General features: G+C 49.1%; 1 protein-coding gene across 1 annotated transcript in view; it reads left to right on the top strand.

Annotated features, from left to right (window-relative positions):
- The first annotated feature begins 537 nt into the window (after positions 1–537).
- NF2 (neurofibromin 2 (merlin)) overlaps positions 538–22,311 on the top strand; it is a 26,522-nt gene continuing 4,748 nt past the window's right edge. The window contains exons 1-12 of the mRNA XM_010283405.1: positions 538–663; positions 1,710–1,832; positions 4,086–4,169; positions 8,630–8,698; positions 9,197–9,279; positions 9,988–10,063; positions 10,374–10,508; positions 12,594–12,668; positions 14,199–14,312; positions 17,438–17,560; positions 17,945–18,162; positions 19,546–19,651. Of these exons, the coding sequence (XP_010281707.1) occupies positions 652–663; positions 1,710–1,832; positions 4,086–4,169; positions 8,630–8,698; positions 9,197–9,279; positions 9,988–10,063; positions 10,374–10,508; positions 12,594–12,668; positions 14,199–14,312; positions 17,438–17,560; positions 17,945–18,162; positions 19,546–19,651 (1,218 nt within the window). The 5' untranslated portion in view covers positions 538–651. The remainder of the gene's footprint in view (positions 664–1,709; positions 1,833–4,085; positions 4,170–8,629; positions 8,699–9,196; positions 9,280–9,987; positions 10,064–10,373; positions 10,509–12,593; positions 12,669–14,198; positions 14,313–17,437; positions 17,561–17,944; positions 18,163–19,545; positions 19,652–22,311) is intronic.

Below are 22,311 nucleotides of genomic sequence, written 5' to 3'. Positions count from 1 at the left end.
GGACGAACGCGCTTCGTACGTAGATCGTTTCACTTCTGATCTTCAGGAGCGTGTTGTGGCCTTGTCTGTGAAACCCTATTGCTGATACTGGAGTTTGTGCAGGGCTTCCTGGGGCTATATAGAGACATTAAAGCCGCTAAGGGCTTATCACAGTTAAGAGTGATTTTTATTTCTTGCTGGAGCCAGGCTACTCATGCTGCACCACGTCTCAAAAGGAACGTAAGCGAACCCTTCAGGTCCCCTGTTGAATGTCAGTGGATCGCCAGAGGAAGAAACAGGGAGCTTTACAGTGTCATTTTTGGGAGGGGGGGAAATCACATCTGAGTTTCCTACTGAGGGAAGAGCTAGTGATCCGCAGATGAGATCAGGTGGAAGGATAAAAAGTATGCTTCGTTAGGATGTTTTCTTATCTATACCAGATGCCTTCTCTACCCTCTCAAAGACCTTGTGGGGTGAAAAAAGAGTGGATTTGGTTGAACAGAGGTGAAGTTCTGAAATCCACCTTTGTAACTCTGCTTCCCATTTGCTTTCCTGCAGGTGAAGTGGAAAGGGAAGGACCTGTTCGATCTAGTATGCAGGACACTAGGACTCCGAGAAACCTGGTTCTTCGGGCTTCAGTACACTATCAAGGATACGGTGGCTTGGCTCAAAATGGACAAGAAGGTTGGAACCAAATTTCCCTTGAGAGTTCGTGTGGGATGACGAAGGAGAACGTACTTTCCTCTCTCTTTGAATGCCCAAGGCTGTGTTATGTGTGGTATCGATGTGAACTGGGTGAAGTGTATTTAAATCTCATCCCCGTGGCATCTGAGAGTCAAACCAGGGCGAGCTGGCAGAGGTACCCCACCCCAGCTCCTTTGGAGCTGTGAAGCCTCAGACTGTGCACACTGAATCGCCTTGAGGCATTTTGGGAGACGGCCGTGCTGGGATGCTGGGCCTCCTGGTGACTGTAATATAAATGAAATCCAAAAGTCTCTCTTCTATGCCCTGAATGACAAAACCTTTAGGGGAAAAGTGAAGTTGCATCTTGGCTTCTTTGGTTGTTGAGATGTACAAAGAGCTTGGGAGGAGGAAATCCAGAGGAGTGAAAAGGAGGTGGAGATAAGGGAGGAAACGCTTCCCAAATACGCGAGCCTCCAGGTTGCTGAGGGGTGGGTTAGAGAAGATGTGGTACTGTTTGCATCCAAAGAATGTTACGCTAAAACCAGACAGTCATCGAGACTGTGAGGGAGGTCTGGGTGTCTCGCGTGTTCTGCCAAGGTTTTCAGCTAATGTGACTCTGAACTGGACAGTGCCAGCGCAATAGGAAGGTAGCAAGGAAGAACGCTGAAATACAAGAGGAGGCAGCGCAGGGAAACAACAAGAAAGTCAGATGGTGGCGTAGCAGGATATAGTGTCACTCTGCGAGGTTTGGAAGAGGCGATGTGCACAGAGCAGATCGGGATCAACCTTTGCTGTCTCATTTTGCATGCTGTTTGTTTCTGCCTTCTTTGTTTTCTTGCATGCTTATGAATGTCAGAAGTATTTGTTTGTTTTCTTTTTTTAACTGCGGTTTCTGAACTACTTAGGTTGGTTTGTCTGTTCTAGATGTCTAAAATGCTTGACAAAAGATGCGCTGATCTGAACAGAAGGAAACTGTGTCTTGGCTCCAAGAGACAGAGTGCTAAAGAGGCTGGAAGGAGTAGCTGAATGGCTCTTGTATCCCACAGGTTCTGGATCATGATGTTCCAACAGAAGAGCCTGTCACCTTTCACTTTCTGGCCAAATTTTATCCTGAGAACGCAGAGGAGGAACTGGTCCAGGAAATCACACAGCACTTGTTCTTCCTGCAGGTAGGAGCCGTGTCAGTACACTGGTTTCCAACCCGAGGGAGAAAGAGCCAGGATGAGAAGGTTCCAGGGTCAGAAAGTTGGTCAGCGGAGTGTGGATCCTCATCGTTATGTTCACACTTCCCCGAAGGGAGTTGTCTTCAACAACAAAAACTTCTTAAAATAGGTCAAAGATGGTTTGTCTGGACGAGGCAGTCACAGATGTCCAGACTTGCAGATCTCGTAAACTGGCTGTCAGGATTGATTAGGTGATTTGTAATATTAGCGTGTGGTAGCTAGGGAAAACGAATCTGTCAGATGTGGGCTTGAATGACACATACAGCCTTGGAGTCCACCTCTCTGCAGGGTGTGGATATCACTTGTGCTGAGGGATGGCAGTTGCCTTTGTACGCGATAGCATCACTGTGTGAAGCAGGGGAATTTCATCCTCGAGAAGAGAATGCAGCCAACCTGTTTCGTGTTCAGGCTGTACAGCGAGGTTCACCTCTTCGCAAAACAGCCTTCAAATAACTGGAGCAGAAGAAAATCCTAGAAGCACAGCTCTGTCAGAGGCTGATGGCAAAAGCAGAGGAGGAGGGGAAACCTAATGGTCCCATCTGCCCCAGTAACTCTTGCCCTTAAGATTTCTGAAACTGTGGTGAACACATCTTGAGGCTTTTTTCTTTTAAGTATGCTTCAAAACTTTGTGTCCTGAGAAATCAGCTCAGCTGATGTTGCTGTAGCAGTGCTGCATGGCTGGTAACGAAGAGCTTCTACCACGGAGCTTCTCTCTCTTTCAGACAAGTTCAATTTTCTGAAACTGTTTCCTATAAAGGGTTGTGCCAACTACTGTTACAGGGAGCAGAGTAGTCCTAGTCAGCCCCCCAGGTACTTACTGGGATGTCTCAGCTGCTGTGTGGCTGTTAATTTGGTGTGTCTAAAATAAATAAATGATAAAAATAAAAAAAAGACACTCATTCTTATGTTTGTTACGCTAAAGTAGTGGCAACCTGGATTTGGATGCCCTTGAAAATACCACCTTAGGCTTCAGTGTGCCCTGCCCCTTCAAATAGATATCGAAGTGCGCTCACCAGCTTCTTGGCACTCCTCGCTCTTCCCAAGTTCATCTTTGTTCTTCAGAGCTAAAGGGCTTCTAAATGCAAAGAATTGCTGTTCATTTCCAGGGTCTGTCTTGTGCGCTAGTGTCTCCTTAGGGCTATTTTTAAATGTCCGATTTGCCACGGGCTTTATCCTTAATGAGGAAGAATGCTGTTGGCATCTTTGAAAAAGAAGATCGGGGAGGGAGAGCAGTTAAAGCTGCATGTTGTAAAGGCAGACCGTGACTTTCCTACTAGGATTTCTGATGATGAGAGGAGCCTGGGCTCCTGTAATGCTTATGGGAAATGGGAACACACATAAGCTTGCAAACTCTACTGTTTTCATCTTGGTGCAGGAGAATATCTTCTGTGATTACATTGTAACCAACTTTGAGGACTCAAAGCACGTTATAAATTCAAATTGATGTTACTGCATCTCTGTGACAATCCATTTAACTCTCCCAGGATACAGTATGCTTTTTTTCCCTCCCTTTATTCAGGAAAATTAAGTGTGCAAAACCAAAAAATATCGAACATGACAGGTTTAATTTTTTAATGCACAGAAGCCAGGAAACCTAAAGCCGTGGCTTTTGGGAGCTGCACGTTGGCTCTCCTGGGAGTGTGTGCAGGGCTTTGCCTGCTGCTAAAAGCACTGCCATGGAGGTGACCCGCAGCTCTCCTTGTTGTCACTGGCGTTGGAGGAACTGGCCTCGAGCACAGGTGAGCGCTGACTCATAAGGAGGCCTGAATATCCCAGAGCAAAACCTTTGTGTGCTCAGAGACTCGGCTGCAAACTTCTTTTTTAATTTAGCGTTGTGTATAGATGTGGTATCAGTCCATAGCTTATGCCTTAAGAGGTTTTATCTCTGTGTTTACACACAAGACTTTTCCCCCCTCCCGCCTTGCCTTTAGCAGTGGGATATGGGTTCTGTCATTTTCCACATATAAATTTAGCTCTTTTTGCAAACCTCTCTGAAAAAGGTGGCCTGTGAAAGCCTGAGCCCTTCCCTTCCGAGCCACCAGAGACTTCCTGGGCCTGAATTGTAATTAGTGGTAAGAAAATTGTTAACTGTGTGGTTGACAGCTCGAGTTAAAACAACCTGCAGCCATCTGCTGTGACAGTCATGCTTTGCACTTCTCCACTAAAAGTGTGTTACGTGTCCTTTGCTGCTACGTGCAGGTGAAGAAGCAGATTTTGGATGAGAAGATCTACTGTCCTCCTGAGGCTTCGGTCCTGCTGGCCTCTTACGCCGTCCAAGCCAAGGTAGGCACAGGGGGGTTTTCCAGGGGCCTGCTGACATCGGCAGGGGGTTAACATCGCTCCTGGGAAGTGAGGCACTTTGCCATATTACCCGCTTCCCGAGGAAGCGGAAGGCAAGGAAACTTGGTAGACTATGGAAGCAATAGTGCCTTCTCCGCACTGCTGGTTCCTGGCTGCCTTCAGACACTGGACAGATTTTTGCTTTCTCTTTCCAGAACTCTGTAGCTTATGAGCTGCAGTGCCTGCTCAAGTGTGGCTTACTACTGGGGCAGGTGAATTCCCCGAGCCTGTGCTTTTTTGGATCTCTTCCCTGCTCTTGCCGTTGTAGCCAGAGGCAAACCAACCATGGGACTCACAGCTCTGCTGCTTCCCTGGAATACTTGTCATCATGATAACTACTTTATTTTGAGTGCTACAGCTTGCCACGTAAATGTTATTGCAGCATTAAAGGGCTCTTCCTGGCTTCTCCCTTTATCTTGGGTTTGATCTTGGGTGTTTGGCCTCACTAGACAGAGGGAAAACTCAACGGTCATCAAGTTCCCCTCATTCTTCAGCTGAATTCTTCTGCTCTGGAGCCAGAGTCAATGTGTTTTGCTGAGGACTTAAGAGAACACTGTTTTCCAGTCTGGAGCACGCAGTCTTGGACAGCTTGCAGCAGCCCACAGCAGAGGCGCTCCTGGGATAGAGGGAGCAGCTCGAGGTTCAGAAGTGGGGATGTTCTTGCAGGAGAGGAAGTAATTTATCCCTGTATACGCGTAACATGTACTGCTGCTCAATTAACGAGTCTTCTAGCTAATCTCCGGTTTATGTGCATAAAGATAATGTCTTTGGAAAAGAGGAGGAGTGACGAGTCCGGTCGCAGCCCAGCTGCGATACCGCTGTAGACTCGTGGTCATAGTCAGTTCTGACTCTCCGGAGGCGATTTAGGGAGGGCGTTTTGGCTGGCAGGACTGCAGGTGGGCGGCTGTGCCCTGGGTCTGGCCTGTCTGCCTGTCCTTGAGGAGCACGACTGTCAGGCAGTTTCGGAAGAAGCAGGGTAGCTCTCTGGTCTGTGAGTCCACCTTAGCTGACAGCGCACGACTAGGGATTTGGCTCTGTTGCCTGAAGAGAGGGTCTGATCCAAGCTGGCAGGAAACACAGTCCAGTCCTTGGTGTTTCACTTGGCTTTTTCCATGGCTTGCCGTATCATCTTCCTTATAACCCTTTAGTCCATGCCTGGTTTGCCTGAACACAGCCCTGGGTGACGTGCAACGGTGTTCTTTGACGATGAATATTTGAATTTACTAGAAAAAGGTATTTTCTCCTCATAGTCAGAATATTGATGACACCATATTTTGTTGGAGAGACTCATCAGGGAGGGAAAGAAGAGTTGCTTTTAGAAATGTTTCTATTTGTGTGAAATATTCATTGCTCTTACTAGAGTGCAGGAGTAAACACTTGCTTGGCTTTTTCTCCGTTGACCTGCAGAGCCGAGGATACATAGGGGATGACTTTTCCTGTTGCCAAAATGAATAAACCATTGGGTAAATATTGAGCGCTGTTAAATCTTGGCCGTGACAGCTTCTGCTCGCGCGCTTGGGAATAGGCTGTAATTCGGGACAGGACTGGTGTGCCGTCCCCTTCCTCTTCTTGCAGCACGGCTGCTGACCTTGCGCTCAGTAGGACGCTCGCCGTGCTTGATGCTCGGTCATCTGGAGGAGGTTGGCCGGAGTCAGAGCAGTTTTCTTAACCTTGCACGTCTTGATTCTGCACAGAGACTGTGAGAAGGTGGAAGAGGGATGCTTTTTCTGATCTTTGCTAATGTGCTTTCATGTCTGGCTCAGACATCGCTTTTCCTCCCTGCCCCTCCAGGCTGGGTTTCCCCTTCTGCTTTTTTTTTCAGCCAAGGAGAAAGCTGAAAGCATGTCTTAGTCTTCGGAGCTGGTGAGAAAGATGCTGCAGGTCATCTCCTTCCAGTTAAATAGGATAATGATGTCCTTTGTGGACAAGAAAGCGGCCACTGAGCACAGTAATTTCACTAATAACGCGCTGATTTGCATGATTAGGGGCATAATAGCCTGACATAGTGGTGTGTTTGCAGCCATTTGATTGACAGCCAGGTTGGCTTGTACTGTTGTTGCACACCTACCTGCAATAACAAAGTGAGCGTGCGGGTCATAAAAATAAAATCTTATTTATTTCTATATCGTTGTGTTCATTCAGGGAATTACCATGTATTTTCCCCTCTAGCTCTGCATTCAAACCACCCACACTGCTTTCAGATGTTGGAGGTGGTTCAGGTTTTAGGTAGCTGGGAGAGACACAGAATCAGCTGAAAAACGCGTCCCAGCAGAAAATGGTAATGTCCAGGAGGTTCTTCCACTTCTTGCCCCTTAAATGCAGATCGCTGCCTTGCTGCAGCCCTCTCAGCACTTCAAATCTTGTAGCACTAGCAAAGGGCTCTCTTATTTTTGTTTTTTTTTTTCCCCCCAAACAAACAATACTTGGTGTTAATAGCTTGAAGCTGAACGGGCCTGTGTTAATCCAGATGTAAGATTAAGATTAAGACGATGTAAGACAGGTGTATGAATGAGGTAAAGGCAACTTCCATCTGTAACCATGAATATTAATCATACAGTTCAGTTAACAGGAGCTGAAATTCCATGACAGTTTTGAAGTAATGATTTAATTGAAAAGGTCTTTAAAAGTATGTTTGCCAAATCATTTGAGCCGACATATACTGCAATACTTAAGCCATTTGTTGATTTTTGACTTGTGAATAATTAATGTTCTCATCCAGACTCCCTCTCTGTACAAATATTCCTTTGGGATGTGGCAATATTTTTCACCACAGGAAAATCGCATAATCCATACTTAGTCTTGGATCTCCACGGTAGATCATAACAAAAAGTAATCGCCATAATCCCATTTGCTATTATTTTCATCACTTAAAAATGATTTATTTTCTGCCTCTCCAAGGTTATTGGAGTTGTTTCCTTTGCCAGTGCCATGTTTTTATTGCTGTTCCCTTTTGATGTGGGTTTGAGGGACGTGTACCTGCAATGCGCTGCTTTCTGAGGAGCTCCAAGCATCTGTAGACCTTGGAAGACAGACAATTGGCGCTGCTCAGCACCCTCCTGAATGAAATCCGCGGCAGTTTTGTTCTATTAATTGAAGTCTGAGTCAGTGTTGATTGTGGCGTGCTTCCTTCGCATCTGCGTTGGCTCCAAATCAATATTTGCATCTTTAATCCCGGCTTGTCGTCTGTGAAACGTTGCTCGCCGGGCTGCGGAGAGGATGTATGTGTAGGTTTTTGGTGCTGAGCTCTGGTTTTAGTGTACAACGTGCTGGTTCTGTCATTAAAAAGAGGCCGATATGGAAGGCTTCCTGACTTCTTACACGACCACCATGCGTGCCTTGGTCTGGCTGTAAAAATTGTCACCGTTTTGTACTTTCTGAGCTGAGGTCCTTCAGGACAGGGAGGGAAGGGCTGTCTCCCTTGCAAAATGAGTGACTTGAGCAAACGTTGCTGTGTCTTGTGTAATTGGGCAATGTCACTGCAGAAGTCCTGTTTGCCAGGTGAATGAAAATCGCAGCATTTCATGTACGTGCCTCACATCCATCGTCCTCTTGAACTCGCTAGGTTATTTGAGGCGCTCTTTTCTGGCAGATTCCTGCCCTCTTAAGCTGTACAGGAGGTAAATTCATTTTCACATACACTGCAGGGACACTCGGCTTTTCAATCTGTTAATAACCAGTTTTATTTCTCAGTCACTTTATATGCTGCTCAAAAAGATGTAAATCTAAACAAATACTAGTAATTACTGGATGCACTTAACAAATCTGAATTGGATTCTGTGACCAGGTTGAGCAACAGACCTTCTGGCAGAAAAGCTGACACCTGCCTGAGAGGAGCCTGTCAAACTCCTGTAATCTCTCTTAATATTTGTTCATTAGAGTGGTGAGCAGCGACAGAGGAACCACCATCTGCCTCACCCAAATTACTGGTCTCGATCAGTCTTTGGGGACAGGTCTTTGTCCATACCTTGACTCCCTGTCCTACTCCTGGTGGGAGGGCAAGGACCTCTCAGCTGTAGAGGGAGTCTTCCCCTGCGTTGGAGGAAGTGTTTTCTGGGCATGGTAGTTGGAGTAGAGCAGAACAGTTCAGATGGAAAGGGGCCTACAACGATCATCTAGTCCAACCGGTGGACATCAGCTTATGGTGGGAAGTTTTGTTCTGCTTCCACCTCTGCTGCCTGAGCAGGAGGAGGATATTAGTTTCTATTAGCAATCAAATGACAAGGAAAACACAGTTATTAAATCTCCCGAGCAGCATATGTTCTCTGCTCTAACCGGTTGTGAGGTGAAGGGTGTAAGCATTCCGCATTTGCTCTCTCCCCAGGGGGTGGATGCGTAAGGGTGAAGAGTTTTACTTGCCCGTGTTGTTAACGGGGAGTGGGCGCGATGTCTGTGCTTCTTTCCAGTACGGCGATTACGATCCCAACGTCCACAAGCGAGGCTTCTTGGCGCAAGAAGAGTTGCTTCCGAAGCGGGTAAGGAGCTCGGCCGAGCGGAGGAGTAGGTTCCTCAGCGTGGTGGTGTTTTGGGGAACGGAGCCCTTTGCAGAGAAGGTCTCTGTGGGACTGCCTGCAGGGTGCACCCTGCTTCCCATCCCTTGGGCTTCCTTACCGGGGCAAACGATCCAAAGAAGATGTATTGAGGGAGGAGAATTCAGTCTTTTTCTGACATATTTTAATAAAACTTGAAGCAAATGTTTTCTTTCGTTTCACTGTTTCATCCTGCCTGCATCTCCTTGCGACAGCCTGGCAACAGTTTGCCTGTGCCGCGTGCTCGGGCGTGTTGAGCGAGCGCTGGGCGATCGCAGGGCGCGGGGCGGAGCGTGCCCTGCTGCGAGTCGCCTGTCTTTGAGTCGGACGTGGTGCTGGGGAGGGGTTGCTTGAGGCTTGGGTGTTTCTGCCTTGCTTGCTGGCTAAGGAGACTGCAACAAGAGCAGCAGTGTGACCTGGTCTCTGTCTCCCCACGTATCTCAGGTAATAAACCTGTATCAGATGACTCCAGAGATGTGGGAGGAAAGGATAACAGCCTGGTATGCAGAGCACCGAGGCAGAGCAAGGTGAGTGTGTGCTGCAGCGGAGCGTCAGGCTCAGTCCCCTCACCTGAAGAGCCAGCAGGGTTTGGGGGGCTTGGGCCGGTGGATGAGCTCTGCTGACAGCAGCGTTAATCCCAGCGCACCTCCTTAGCAGGCTCGCGGAGTGCAAAGGGTTTTGTTTGATGGCTCTGCGGGTGCCCTGCTGTCCCCTCGTCACTGACGGCGTCCTCGAGAGGATTCAGGACTGATGCTCACTAAGGGACCTCCTGCAGAGGGTCAGGGAGGCAGGCAGCCCTGCCTGCCTAGGGGGTCAGGGTGCTTTTTGGGCCAGGAAAAGAAATGGGGATTCAGGCTGATGAGGTGTGTCGCTGCCTCGAGTGGTAAAATGCTCCTTGTTAGGTGATAAGCCTAAAGTCAGGTGGATCTGAAACGGGGCTCTCCCAGCCAGGGGTTTCCTATTTGTGCTTAAGGGACTGGGGGATGGACAAAGCAAGGCTTGAAGTGCTGCCTCTCGCTGGGCAGGCGTCAGCAGCCCTTAAGATGCTGGCAAGCTGTGGAGTGGGATTTGCTGTTGGACTTTATTGATCCTGACAGCAAAGACAGGCTTGACCTGAGCGACAGAGACAGTCCAGGCTTTAAAGCCTTGTGAGTGCTTAGGATCAGAAAGAGCAGCCATCCCCCTCTCTCTGATCCTGCCAAACGTCGTCACACTGGCCTTTTTTTGTCTGACAGAGATGAAGCTGAAATGGAGTATTTGAAGATAGCTCAGGACTTGGAGATGTATGGAGTGAACTATTTTGCGATTAGGGTGAGTGCAGGTTGTGGGTCATGTTTTCTTGCTGGCGTAGCTCTTGTGTTAGTCGTTTCTGTTGCTGTGAGATTGGATGAGTGGAGCTTTTGGAGAGCCAGCAGACCTGGGAGATGGCTGCGGTGCGTTGGCGAGGGCCCCTGCTGCGGCGTGCTTCGCGGCTAGCTGCCGGGGAGGCAGAAGCTCTTTTAATATGCGGTGCTGGTGGGTCATCGCGCAGGGCTGGTTGATGAAGCTAAGAACGGCTGGCTCGTGTCAGACCCTCCGAGTGGAGTAAAAGGGTTTTCTGCTCTTTTCTTTCCTCCCGTAGAATAAAAAGGGCACTGAACTGCTCCTTGGAGTTGACGCCTTGGGTCTTCACATTTATGACCCAGACAATAGGTTGACCCCTAAAATCTCCTTTCCGTGGAACGAGATCCGGAATATCTCATACAGCGATAAAGAGGTATGGATACATCTCCCCTCTTCCCTGAGAGCAGTAAGGACACAACTGCAATTTAAAATGATTTCTCTCAGCTCCTCTGTCAGCTGCGCTTGCTATCACCAGCTTAGCTAAGGGTAGCTCAGCTTCTCCAGCTGAAACCTTAATTCCAGGACTTTCTGAAGCCTTCCAGGAGTGGGCGTACGAGAGGTCAGCTGGGAGCTATTCATTCTGTTTGGTTCTAGGGTATGTTCAAATCCACTACATAACTTTTTTCAAAAACCAAAATTGCTGTTGATGCGCTTAGCCCTAATATCAAAGTTCAGAAGTTGAGATCTCTGCTTTACTGTAGGTATTACAGTATATATTACTGTGGATGTATACTGTATTATGAAATACAGTGAGACGTATTCCTGGCGAGAAGAGCTCTTGCCATATCATTACATCATCTTGAGTTTTCAGGCTGCCGGGCTTGGCATAACAGCTGGAATCTTTTTAGGAAGTTGAGTAATTGGAGAGATATTTATTAAATACAGACCATAAATATGGATCTTCTGAATCATTGGCCACCAAACCTAGTTGAGAATAGCAGTGAAATTGGCTGTGGAGGGGAAACCGATCTACTCAATTTTCAGTCTGAGAGAGCTGCTCAAAGGAAACCAGCTGCCTTCATGGTAAGGAAGAAAATTAACTTCTTAATTAAAAATTGTTTCCTAATCTAATCATGGTATTGATCAGAGTAAAAGCTAAAGGTTTCTCATCAGCTGCATTTGTTGCATGTCTTGTGAAGTTTTATATTTAGTAAGGCTGTGCTGGAGTTCTCTTGCTGTGCTGGAGTTCTCTTCACTTGTTTCACTCCTTAAAAATAAAGAGCTTCACAACTCTGCAAAACCACAAGTAGACCTGATGTGATAGTAAACAGGCTTAATAGCTGGCTACAACAGCTACGTCGACACAACAGAGGGGTTTAATCCATCGTAACAAAGATTGACCGTTTATGTGGAACTGAAATTCCTCTCCTGGCGTACTTCTGCTGTTGCTTTCAGTGACTGGTGTGGGTTCTGCTGGAGCCCAAGTCCAGGGACATTCATGCACGTCTGCCTGTGTGAAAATCTTAAAAGATTGGCTCTTAAACTGACAAAACAAAACACTGCCCGGGCGCGTTCGGCTGAGCCCTTTTCAGGCAGTACAATGTATTGACAAATAGACCTACTTTAATGGACACAGACTGCCTGCTCGAGCGCTGTCTCTTCAGCCGGTTATTTTCGTAGCGTGTGGGGGAGTGATGGAATATATGCATGCCTTCCGAAAAATGCAGTGTTGTGGCGCGCTCCATCTCTTCCGGTCTCCTTTTCTTAGTTCAGGGTCTTCTGTCTATCCAGGGTCTGTATTACCGAAACTTTTGAGCCTGGCAATGTCACCTACATCCCCTGGAGAGACCCGCTGTGGGAAAGCTCTTCGAAGAGGGCTGTTCGCTTGGCACGTGGAGTGTAAATACAAGTTAGAGTGAGGGAATAATATTTTGAATTGCGGAGCAGTCTTGTGACACGGCTGACTTCTGGAGAACAAAATGCATGGAAAAATCCCTTTGGGGAGCCCTTGCGAGTAGAGGTGTCAACGGGAAGGGTAGCAGCTTCTGTTTCTGTGGTCGTAATGCAACTCTCCTGCCCGTCCATTAGGCAGCGGAGCTGGTTCTTCCTCCTTTCAGAAGTCTTGGGAGTTTTTGCTGTACCTTCTCTGCTCTCTACAGCTGCCAGGAGAGCAGCATCTTGCCTTTCCTCGGGAGGTGCTGAGCTGTCTCTGGCCTCTGCAGGGTGCTCTGCAGAGGACACAGGCTGTCGGGCATCGCAGTCTGTAGGTGGACAGCACTCTCATTGCTTCTGTGTGGCACTCGCGTTTTTCTGACCGGAGGGACGCTTGTCTCCTTGGTTCTTTTTGATACTAGTTCTCTTGCTTGGCTAAAAGCCACGGGGACAGCTCTCAGCCTTGTTTGTCTGACACTGCTGACCTCCTCTGAGCCAAAGCTTTCAGTAAGGCTTTTATAGCTGTGTTTTTATTAAATGCGCTGCTCTCTGATAACTCTCTCCCTCTTTATTTTTTCCTTTTCAGTTTACGATTAAGCCATTGGACAAAAAGATTGATGTTTTTAAATTCAATTCATCAAAGCTGCGTGTGAATAAGCTGGTAAGTCTACAGACAGAGTAATTTTTATTGCCTGCGGCAGTAGTTTCTGCCGGCAGTACGAGACAATGTTCTTTTGGGGCTTTTCCTTTGAGCAGTCGGACGGAGCGTGCTGGCCTGGTTGGACTGTAGATGTCATTTGGTATAGCAGTTCCTACTCAGCCATAGCCTCTAGAAGAGAAGGGGGAAGCTCAAGTCAAGCTCCTTCACAGAACCTCTTCCCCCTCTCCTGTTTTTCTGCTCCCTTTCTGAGCTCTCAGGTTACAGCTGACCTGCATGGTGGAAGCACTTAGTAAGTAAAACTTTCTCATCATCCCCATCTTTGCTCCAGACCCCCTTTCTTCTCCTGCAGTTCTGTTCTATTCTGCCCTGTGACGTAGATCTCCCTGTTTTGGGATGCACCGTTATCAGAGCCGCAGTCCAGGCTTTTTCCTAGGCTGATCCCCTGTGAGGACACTCTCCTTGTACAAGGATGGAGGGGACTACGTTGAGCTGTTCTGTTCAGCCTCCACGTTAGAGACCAGCTTTAGCTAGTGTTCTGGGTTTGGTATCTGGAGGAGCTTTGGTCCAGGTTCTCTAGTAGCTGTGCACCGTGTTAAGTCACACGAGGGACCTGCAGAGGGGGATATTTTTTCCATCTTTAGAGGGAGGGGATCCTTGCTGTCCTGGTTATAGGCCGCCCTGTACTTCACGTAGGGAAGCGGGGCTTCCCAACAAAGGTCTCATTCACTGCACTCGTCAGATTCATAGTGCTGTAGCTCCTCTGACTCCAGAGAAGTCATTCATCACGTGTGAAATGGAAGACGGGCATGTGAATCGGTCCTTTAGAAAAAAATCTGAGTTTAGAGACCCGCTTTTATTGCTGAAAAGAGCTTTCCCTCTTCTGTGTACCCACCGCTTTGCTAACCCTCCTCTAGTATTGTCACCTTCCTTGTCCTCCTTGAGTACCAGAGGAAACCACGTTGGTGCTCTCAAACCCATCTGGAAAGGTATCTGAAGATGTCCAAGGAAGTTTTTGATAAGCCTTCTGTTTGTTCAAGGTGGAAAGTGGTTTTTCTTCCTTTTTTTTTTTTTTCCCCTTAAATCTCAATGCTTTAGACATGCAGTTGGGAGAAGGTGCAAATTCATCTTGAACCTAAAAATTAGGAAAAGGGGGCAGTAAGAACAGGGAACTGGTCAGAGCTGTGGAAATCTTTGGTTTTTTTCTTTGGCCTAATGCCTTTTTAGGGTTGGTATAAAACTTGCCAGAACCATGCTGTGCTGGATGCACAGAAAATAGAAAATTGGTCTCTGCAAAGAGCTGGTAGCCCAGGAGCTGATGTTTGGTAATGGGTCTTGGCTGTGCCCTGGCCTTGGCTCCCTGCCCCTCTTATGGGTATGAGAGCTCGTAGGGTTTGAGATCAGTGCGTGGAAGTGCTTACAAGCACCAAACCAAAGCAGTTCTAGTATTTTTCCGTGTTGAAAATACAAACTACCTCATCGTCATCATGTGTACAGCTGTTTCTCTCCGCTCTTCACCCTTGACGGGAATAGATTCTTCAGCTGTGTATTGGAAACCATGACCTCTTCATGAGGAGGAGAAAGGCAGACTCATTGGAGGTCCAGCAGATGAAGGCACAGGCCAGGGAGGAGAAAGCCAGGAAGCAGGTGAGACACATCTCGTATAACTAAACTGTGAGCCAAAATCAGAAATGCAAATGAACTTGGGAAGGAACAGTCTCCAGAATGACATCAAGCGCACGGAGCAGCTTTGAGGGATGGTCCAGCTGAACATCTCTTTTTAGTAGCCTGTTCTCACCTCGACAGTCATTCTCAAGTTGGCTCTGCAGGTTGATGGCAGCCTGGCAGCCCAAGTCCAGCCCCCGTACTTGGGAACAAAACCAGGAGGGTGGGAGAGAAGAGCTGCTCCGGGTGTCCTACAAGTGGGTGTGCATCTTCCCCGCCTCATTTTATGCCTGGGCTCCGTAGCTGGAAAGATGTGTTGGGCTAGTTGCTTGTAATTAAAGCAGGGGCTGTGAGGGGGAGCTGTGCTCTGCTGTAGTTCTTTGCCTCTTTTTCTAATTACATGGTGATGGAATGCACGCCAACATTTCAGGGCGTGCAGCCTGCATGCTAATTTGGTGCTGGCCTCCTTTATCTGCTGCAGGTCAGCCCAGGCGGGGAAAATGGCTCTTCGGAGGCAGCAGTGTGTAGCCGATGAGCATATATCAGCAAATTGGATTGTATGAATCATTGTTTTCTGCTTGTAGACCTTTTCTACTCACTGAAACCTACACAGCTAATCTGAGTACTGGTGCTTAGAATATAAATGGCCCGTTCGCAATAAAGCCGCTAGATAGCAGCAGAAGAAACCAAAGCACTCGCACCCAGGAGAGCCTTATGCTCAAGGGACTGCTAAGTTAATGGATTCGAGCATGTCCACAGAGGTGCCCACATGGTGTTGGAGTTGGGGTTGAGGCGCTCAGCTGACCTGGAGATGTGATGTGGCTTGTCTTGCAGGCTCCTTCTGAAGCAGCTCTCCTTCCTCTAGCTTCTGGGGTGGCAGGAGAGGACAGGACACGAGTAACTACAAGGGTAACCAGGCCAGCTCCTCTGGGGAAGAGGGGCTTCTTGCTTCCCATGTGGATTCCTCTGGTCAGTAAGGAGTTGGCATAAGTGGAGCGAAAAGGTCCTCCTTGGAAGGAGCAGCATGGTGTCCAGGTGCTGGTGGCTTTAGGGACAAGTGCCAGGTTGTGCATTTGTCACAACAACCCCATGCAACACTGCAGGCTTGGGGCGGAGTGGCTGGAGAGCTGCCCGGCAGAAAAGGACCTGAGGGTGCTGGCTGACAGCCGGCTGAACATGAGCCAGCAGTGTGCCCAGGTGGTCAAGATGGCCAACAGCATCCTGGCCTGTATCAGAAATAGTGTGGCCAGCAGGAGAAGGGCAGTGATCATGCCCCCGTAGTGGTGAGGCCGCACCTCGAATCCTGTGTTTGGTTTTGGGGCCCTCACTACAAGAAGGACATTGAAGTGCTGGAGTGTGTCCAGAGAAGGGCAACGAAGTTGGTGAGGGGTCTGGAGCACAAGTCATGAGGAGCGGCTGAGGGAGCTGGGGGTATTCAGTCTGGAGAAGAGGAGGCTGAGGGGAGACCTTCTTGCTCCCTACAACTACCTGAAAGGGGGTTGTGGTGAGGTGGGTGTTGGTCTCTTCTCCCAAGTAACTAGCGATAGAACAAGAGGAAATGGCCTCAAGTTGCACCAGGACTGGATATTAGGAAAAATTTCTTTACAGAGAGAGTGGTCAAACATTGGAACAGGCTTCCCAGGGAGGTGGTGGAGTCACCATCACTGGAGGTGTTCAGAAAATGTGTGGACATGGCACTTTGGGACATGGTTTAGTGGGCAGGGTGGTGCTGGGCTGATAGTTGGACTTGGTGGTCTTCCAACCTTAATGATTCTATGATTCTAGGTTTCACAATCTTGTGAGTTTTTGATGCATTTGAGTAACACCAGCAAGACCTGAGATCCTGTGCTTAGCTGGGCTGCTGAGAGAGGTGAGGGCACTGGCAGTGAGCAGAAGCTTATGGCTTTGCATAAGCTCTCAAATCCAGAGCACTTGTGCTCTACGTGAAAGGTTAGGCCTGGGTTGGCTGCCCTATCCAGAGCTGGCCACCATACGGTCTCACTTGCTCTCTCCTCCCTCCCCAGGATCCACGGTTGTTAACTGGTTCCAGATAGTCCTTTTATATAGGGAATTCTTGTTAATGGAAGTCCTGAGTGGGATGCAGATCATAATGATAATTAATGAGGGGAACCTTTAATAGAAGGAAGCAGAGCTGCTAGAGCAGTGGGCGTCCCGCTTTGAGAACGCAGTTGGTGTCCAAAGAGCGGAGAAATGTGTCTTGTCGCACTTATTTCCCTTATTAATCCCAGCAGGTGGCCTGTGCAATGCTGCGAGCCCTTGCTGTAGCGTGGATATTTATAATGCACCCATCTCTGTCGTACTGGAGTGCTTAAACTTGGTGTGTTAATTAGCCCGATGGCTCCCTTTGGGCGCTTGGCTAGCAGAGAGGCAGTTGTCGGGCACAGTCTGTCTGCACAACACTCTCAGCATCTTCTGGGGAGAGGCGGCAGGATTCTGGGGGGGTTGTCTCAGCGTAGCTTGCATCTTCCCTTCCAGGAGAAGCATTTCAGACTGAGCTGGAGGGAGAGAGTTTATTGTAGTTAGGAATTGGTAGCGGTGGTCATGCTCTTTGTGACCTTCCCTATAAATGAGTGGAAGTGACGTTTCCAGCATGCTGGGTTAGATGTCTGATCAAAAGTAGCAGCTATCCATGTCCTTCAAGCTCCTGCCTTGCGGTGTGTCTATATTTGATAGTTTGAAGATGCCCTCAGGCTGCCCTTAAGCCCAGTCTTGTCATCAGTTCAACATGCCATAAGAAACTCTAGGCGTAGCTGAAGCTCTTGGGACCCCACTTGTCTGAGTCTGCCCTGAGAGTCAGTGTAGGAGGGTGCTGTCTGGGGACATCATCACCTGCAGGCAGCTTGTGGGGCAGCGCTGTGGGTAACGGCCTGATCAGAGGATAGGGGATTGTCTGAGGAACGGCTCTCTTCAGGGGAGCAGAGCGCATCAGGTCACCCCCATTTAATGAAGTTCCCCATGTTGATAAGCAGAGAGGAGGCAGCAGTGCAATCCTGTGCTCTAACCCCCACGTAGTGACCCTTCCTCATCCTACAGAAAGCCTTTCTAATGTGTGTGTCTCTTCACTTTCCCTGACCCCTTTTTCCTAGATGGAACGGCAGCGCCTGGCCCGAGAGAAGCAAATGAGAGAAGAGGCTGAGAGGACAAGGGATGAGCTGGAGAGAAGATTGATGCAGTTAAAGGAAGAGGCAACGATGGCCAATGAAGCTCTGGTAGGTCTCTGGGAGCTTGTTTCCCGAGGCACTGCAGCTGTTCCTCACTCTTTACACTGCTGAAGCGTTTTAGGAGACACACTGTGACTGTCCTATGGCTATTCTCAAACTGCTGCTGGTGGACGGTGATCAGGAGGCTGGATGGAGTTGATTTCATCCTGCTAGCCTGCTGTGGCAGGAGCACAAAGGAGGATGATTTGGGTTGGAGCCTGGGCACATCCAGGTCTTGGCTGCAGAAGGCTGCAGGCTTTGATGGAAGGGAGGGACTCTACGGGCCATAGTGGCCGTGCGGAGTGAGCAGTCCAGGGCCCGGCTCCGGGGGTTGCAAGCACATTCAGGGAGACATTCAGTGCGCCTGATGGCTTGATGTGCCTTAATTCTCAGATGAGGTCTGAAGAGACAGCAGACTTGCTGGCTGAGAAGGCTCAGATCACGGAGGAGGAGGCCAAGCTCCTGGCTCAGAAAGCAGCTGAGGCTGAACAGGAGATGCAGCGAATCAAAGCCACGGCCATCCGGACGGAGGAGGAGAAGCGGCTGATGGAACAGAAGGTGCTAGAAGCAGAGATGTTGGCACTGAAAATGGCGGAGGAGTCGGAGAGGAGGTCAGAGGGTACAACCTTGCAGCTGCTTCTGCTTTACTTTCCAACCCCCTTCTGACTTAGCTGAAATGGTGGCTCATGCCTTGAGTTAGTCCATCCAGCGGTTTGCAGTGAGCCCTTGGCCTCCCGTGCAGGTACAACTGCAAATGGCCCCAGGGCTCAGCTGGGTTCTCTCTCCATCTCGCTGTTTGCCACAGCTGGGCTGTCCCTGAGTGGGACATGGTGCTGGTAGTGGTGGCCCTGATCTTTCCCTGGATGGGAGCTGGAGACCCTTCTCTGAAGCTTTCTTTGGGAGAGATACTGTGGTGAAAGCAGCAGGGAAGGGGGCCGTCAGCTGGTGAGGGAGAAGGTGCCATGGTCCCTGGCACTCTGCCTTCCATGCATCTCACGCCCTGGCAGCAGCAGCAGAAGTCAGCTCTACTTTTGGGTGATCTCTGCAAACACCCACTGCATTCCCCAAAGTACTTGACAACATCAATAACGCTTGGTTTGTTTTATTTATTTCTGGATGGTAGGTCTACATTCCCTATTCTCTCTTTATTCCTTTATTTACCTCTCAGTTGTTTTAGTTCTCCTTACCAGTTGTGAGGTCTCTGTTTCACGTTAGCCCTGAGGTTCCCTTAGCTCCTGCAGTCCTTGCTTCTTGTTAAAACTGGTGTTTCCATCCTCTTGATACCAGAGCCCAGGTCCCACAGTGCATTTGGTAGTGAGCAAGTAAAAGATCATTCTTGTTTCCTTCCAACTGATTACTCCTTTCCCTGTGAGAGCTTGCTCGGTGTCAGCCTTTCTGCTTGGATGAACGCTGCCCTTGTCTATCTCTTCTTGCTTTGGTCTCTATCTTGCGAAGTATCCACTCAAATTTCAGTCTGGCAGAGAAAGTGTCCTTCCCTCCTTTAGCTTCCTCCTTGTGCGGGGCCCTTGAGCCTCAAGGGTAAATACTAGTTCTAGAATTGTTAGGCCCCACGAGTAGGCAAAGCTTTGCAACCTTGGGTGCTTTTTCCTTTTTGAATGTAGTAAATAATCGTTAGTAGAGGCTTACTTATCAGAAAACTGCCTCTCCTGGTGTAAGTCCAAGCTTAACTTCTGAAATTGTTCTCCCCATTCTGGCATCTTGGCACGCTTGTCCCGCCCTTAGCCTTGCTCGTTGATGCTCACGCAGAGCCCGTGTCAGAGCTGCCCTTCTGTGGCTTGGGTTTTTGGGCTAATTAAAATGTCCCACCTATCAATGGTTCTGGCATTTCCCTTGCTCAGATGATTTCTTAGTTTAGGGCTTTTTGTGGGACAAATCTCAATCTGTTCCATACCTACACTATAATCCTGCTTCTCCATCTTCTCATTCCTCTCAACTTCAATCTGATGTTTGCCATTTGCTATTTTTCTTTGTAGGGCGAAGGAGGCTGATCAGCTAAAGCAAGACCTTCAGGAGGCTCGCGAGTCTGAGCGGAGAGCAAAGCAGAAGCTTTTGGAGATCACCAGCAAGTCATCCTACACAGTAAGAGTGATCTGTGTTGTAGTTCCCAGTTCCCAGCCCCTAAATGTGCCCTCCTCTGTAGCCTGGAGGAGTCTTGTCTCTCCATCCCGTTGGTGGAGGGGTGTGAGCTGTCTTATTGCATTGCTTAGCAGCTGTTCAGCAACCCTCAGCAGCCCTTGCCCTTTTCATCCAGGCACCTCATCCAGCAGAAGATGACTTTGCTCTTTTTTTTTTTTTTTTTTTCCCCCGCACCCCACCAATCCTGCCTCATGCTACAAGAGCAAGTGAGCTGCTGGTGAAATCAGAGGCAGCAAATTTTAAACCAGTTTAACAAACGTGTCAGAGCCGTGCTTTGCTAGCCCGTGTGGAGTGTACGAGCTCAGCAACAGCCTTTAAAATAGGGTTAAATGCTTAGAAATGGAGGATGTCCTTGTTAGGTAGGATAAACATTGTTTGCAACCTCTAAATTCGTTCTTTGGGCATAAACTTGTCACTGTGCGTCTACGTGCTGGAAAAAAACTTCCTTGAAGGGAGATTATTCCATAATTGCCCATTAAGAGGATTTCACACCTTCCTCTGAAGCATCTGGTCCCGGTTGCTGCTGGGGACTGAAACGCCAGACTGAATGACCATTGTTCCGATCTGTCTGGCAGTTCTTTTCCTCAACTTCTCTAATTGTGCTTCAGGGCCTGCAAAACCCATCAAGTGCTCCCCTGCCCGCAGCTCACACCTGCCGCGGCTGCCGGTTCGGCTGCCTGGCTGTCCTGGGGGGTGAAGAGCTCAACAGCTTCAGGAATAGACTCAACAGACATATGTGGGAGTTACAGACCTATCTAGCACTGAAGTTTTAATTTGTACCTGCAGGCTCCTTCCCCACTCCTCTGCAAACTTTTGAAGAGGGCTTGAGATGAAGTAACTTTTCATCCTGATTCTTGGAAGTTCCCCGCAAAAATGTTCAGAAGCCTTTAAAAATGGCAGTGATGGAAAACAGTCAGGTGCTATGAGCCCTGAGACACTTAGTCAAGTGCTAGCTACCTCAGTGCTTTATAAAACAGCTTTGGAGGGCTCCTTGTTTTACAAGCGCTAGGTTTCTGGGATCCACCAGTTCTTTAATTCTAGTCTAACTTACGCACAGGGTGTAGTGTCCTCACTGAAGCTCTGCTGCATCAGTGTTGATGTTTGGGCAGTTCTTACGCGTCCGTGTTCCCTCATGTTGCTGTGTCCACCCTCAGTCAAATGGGCAGAACTCCAGCTAGCGAGCCCTTCTGCATGAATCCCCGTGCCTGCGCTGGTGAGCAGCCGCGTGGCTGCGTTCCTGCCTGCGGAGTTGAAGCCTCCTTAGTGGGAATGTTGTAGGATTGCGCGGAGCTCGGCTCCACCCCTCCGGCTGCATCTGCCTGGAGGCAATCCACGCAGAACTGCCTCATCCGGACACATGGTGCTGCGTCCTGTCCCTTCCCTAAAGTGCCTTGGCCTTCCTTACGTGCCTGCGGATGCCAGGAGGGAAGGGGACATGCTTTTTTCCTCCCCAGTTAGGTGTCAGGGTCCCCTCGCGCAGCTGCTGCTCCTCCTGCCCCTCTTGTAGCCCTGGGAGGAACGCCACGTCGCACGGACTCAACGGCTATTGTTTTCCAAGGTCAGGAGGATGCCAGTGTGACTGTTGTGCCCATATCCAGGCGACAAGACCTTGCTGGGCTCTTCCATCCCCTGTTAGTCCTGCCTTGCTTCTCCCTTCCTCTGTGGCCTCTCTCATCGCTCTGCTGCCTGTGCGTTTGCGGGCAGACAAGTGAGATGTGCCGAGATCCTGTTCCTGCGCGCCACTTCAAAGAGCTGGATTCGTGTGAGCCTTCCTCCCCGGCAAGCGCAGCCCAAGGGAGGGAACGAGCCCAGGGTGGCCTGAGGGATGAAGCAGTTTTGAAAGCTGCTGTTGGGAGGCTCGTGTCCCTCAGGTGAATGGCAACTTTGCCAAACGGTGCAGGATTCCAGCTCCTCTCTTTCTTAATGAGGGTGTAAGCTGAGCTTGTTCTTGTCTGTGGTCCCAGGACTTGTGCTGTGTCGTCCCCCGGCACTGAGAGATAGGCAGGACTTCCCTCTGGGGGAGCATGAGCAGGAGAGGAAGGGGAGAGTGGATGGACGTGTTGCAGAAAAGGCAAGATACAGTTAATTTTATTTTTTTGGTAACTTTCCAGTCTCACATCCTGGTTCTTTAAAGCTTGTTTCAGTGTCTTTTTAGTCCTTGAAGCCCAGGCTGCTTTTGTGATGGGACTGGTAGGTGATGCATGAGAAGAACGATGTGAATCTGAGTCTCAGGCCGTCAGGGCTGGGAGAACAATTCATTCTTTACTGGCTTGGCAACGGCTCTTTGCCTCCTTCATTGCCCTTCAGGTACCACTCGTGGCAAGACTAAAAGCAGTCATCTCTTCTCTGACCCTCTTGAAGTAGCTGTCTTGGGCTTGCCCAAATTCTCGACTAAAGGCCGAGGCAGCAACAGGAGGAGCTCTCCCTGCGGGGGAAGCCTCATGACATGACGTGCTCTGTGCTTCCTCCGTATCGTCTGTCTTGCCCGCTCTGTGCTCCAGAGGGATGACCACTGTCAGCGTGGTGCTTGCCTCTGCGAACCGCAGGAAATTGCTTTAATGCAGCAACAGGATTATGCAGCTTGTTCCGGGTGAGGAAGCACG

Source organism: Phaethon lepturus, unplaced genomic scaffold (assembly GCF_000687285.1).
Source record: "Phaethon lepturus isolate BGI_N335 unplaced genomic scaffold, ASM68728v1 scaffold31783, whole genome shotgun sequence".
Lineage (NCBI taxonomy): Eukaryota > Metazoa > Chordata > Aves > Phaethontiformes > Phaethontidae > Phaethon > Phaethon lepturus.
Note: the sequence above shows the minus strand (reverse complement) of the source record. Positions and strands in the feature narration are given on the sequence as shown.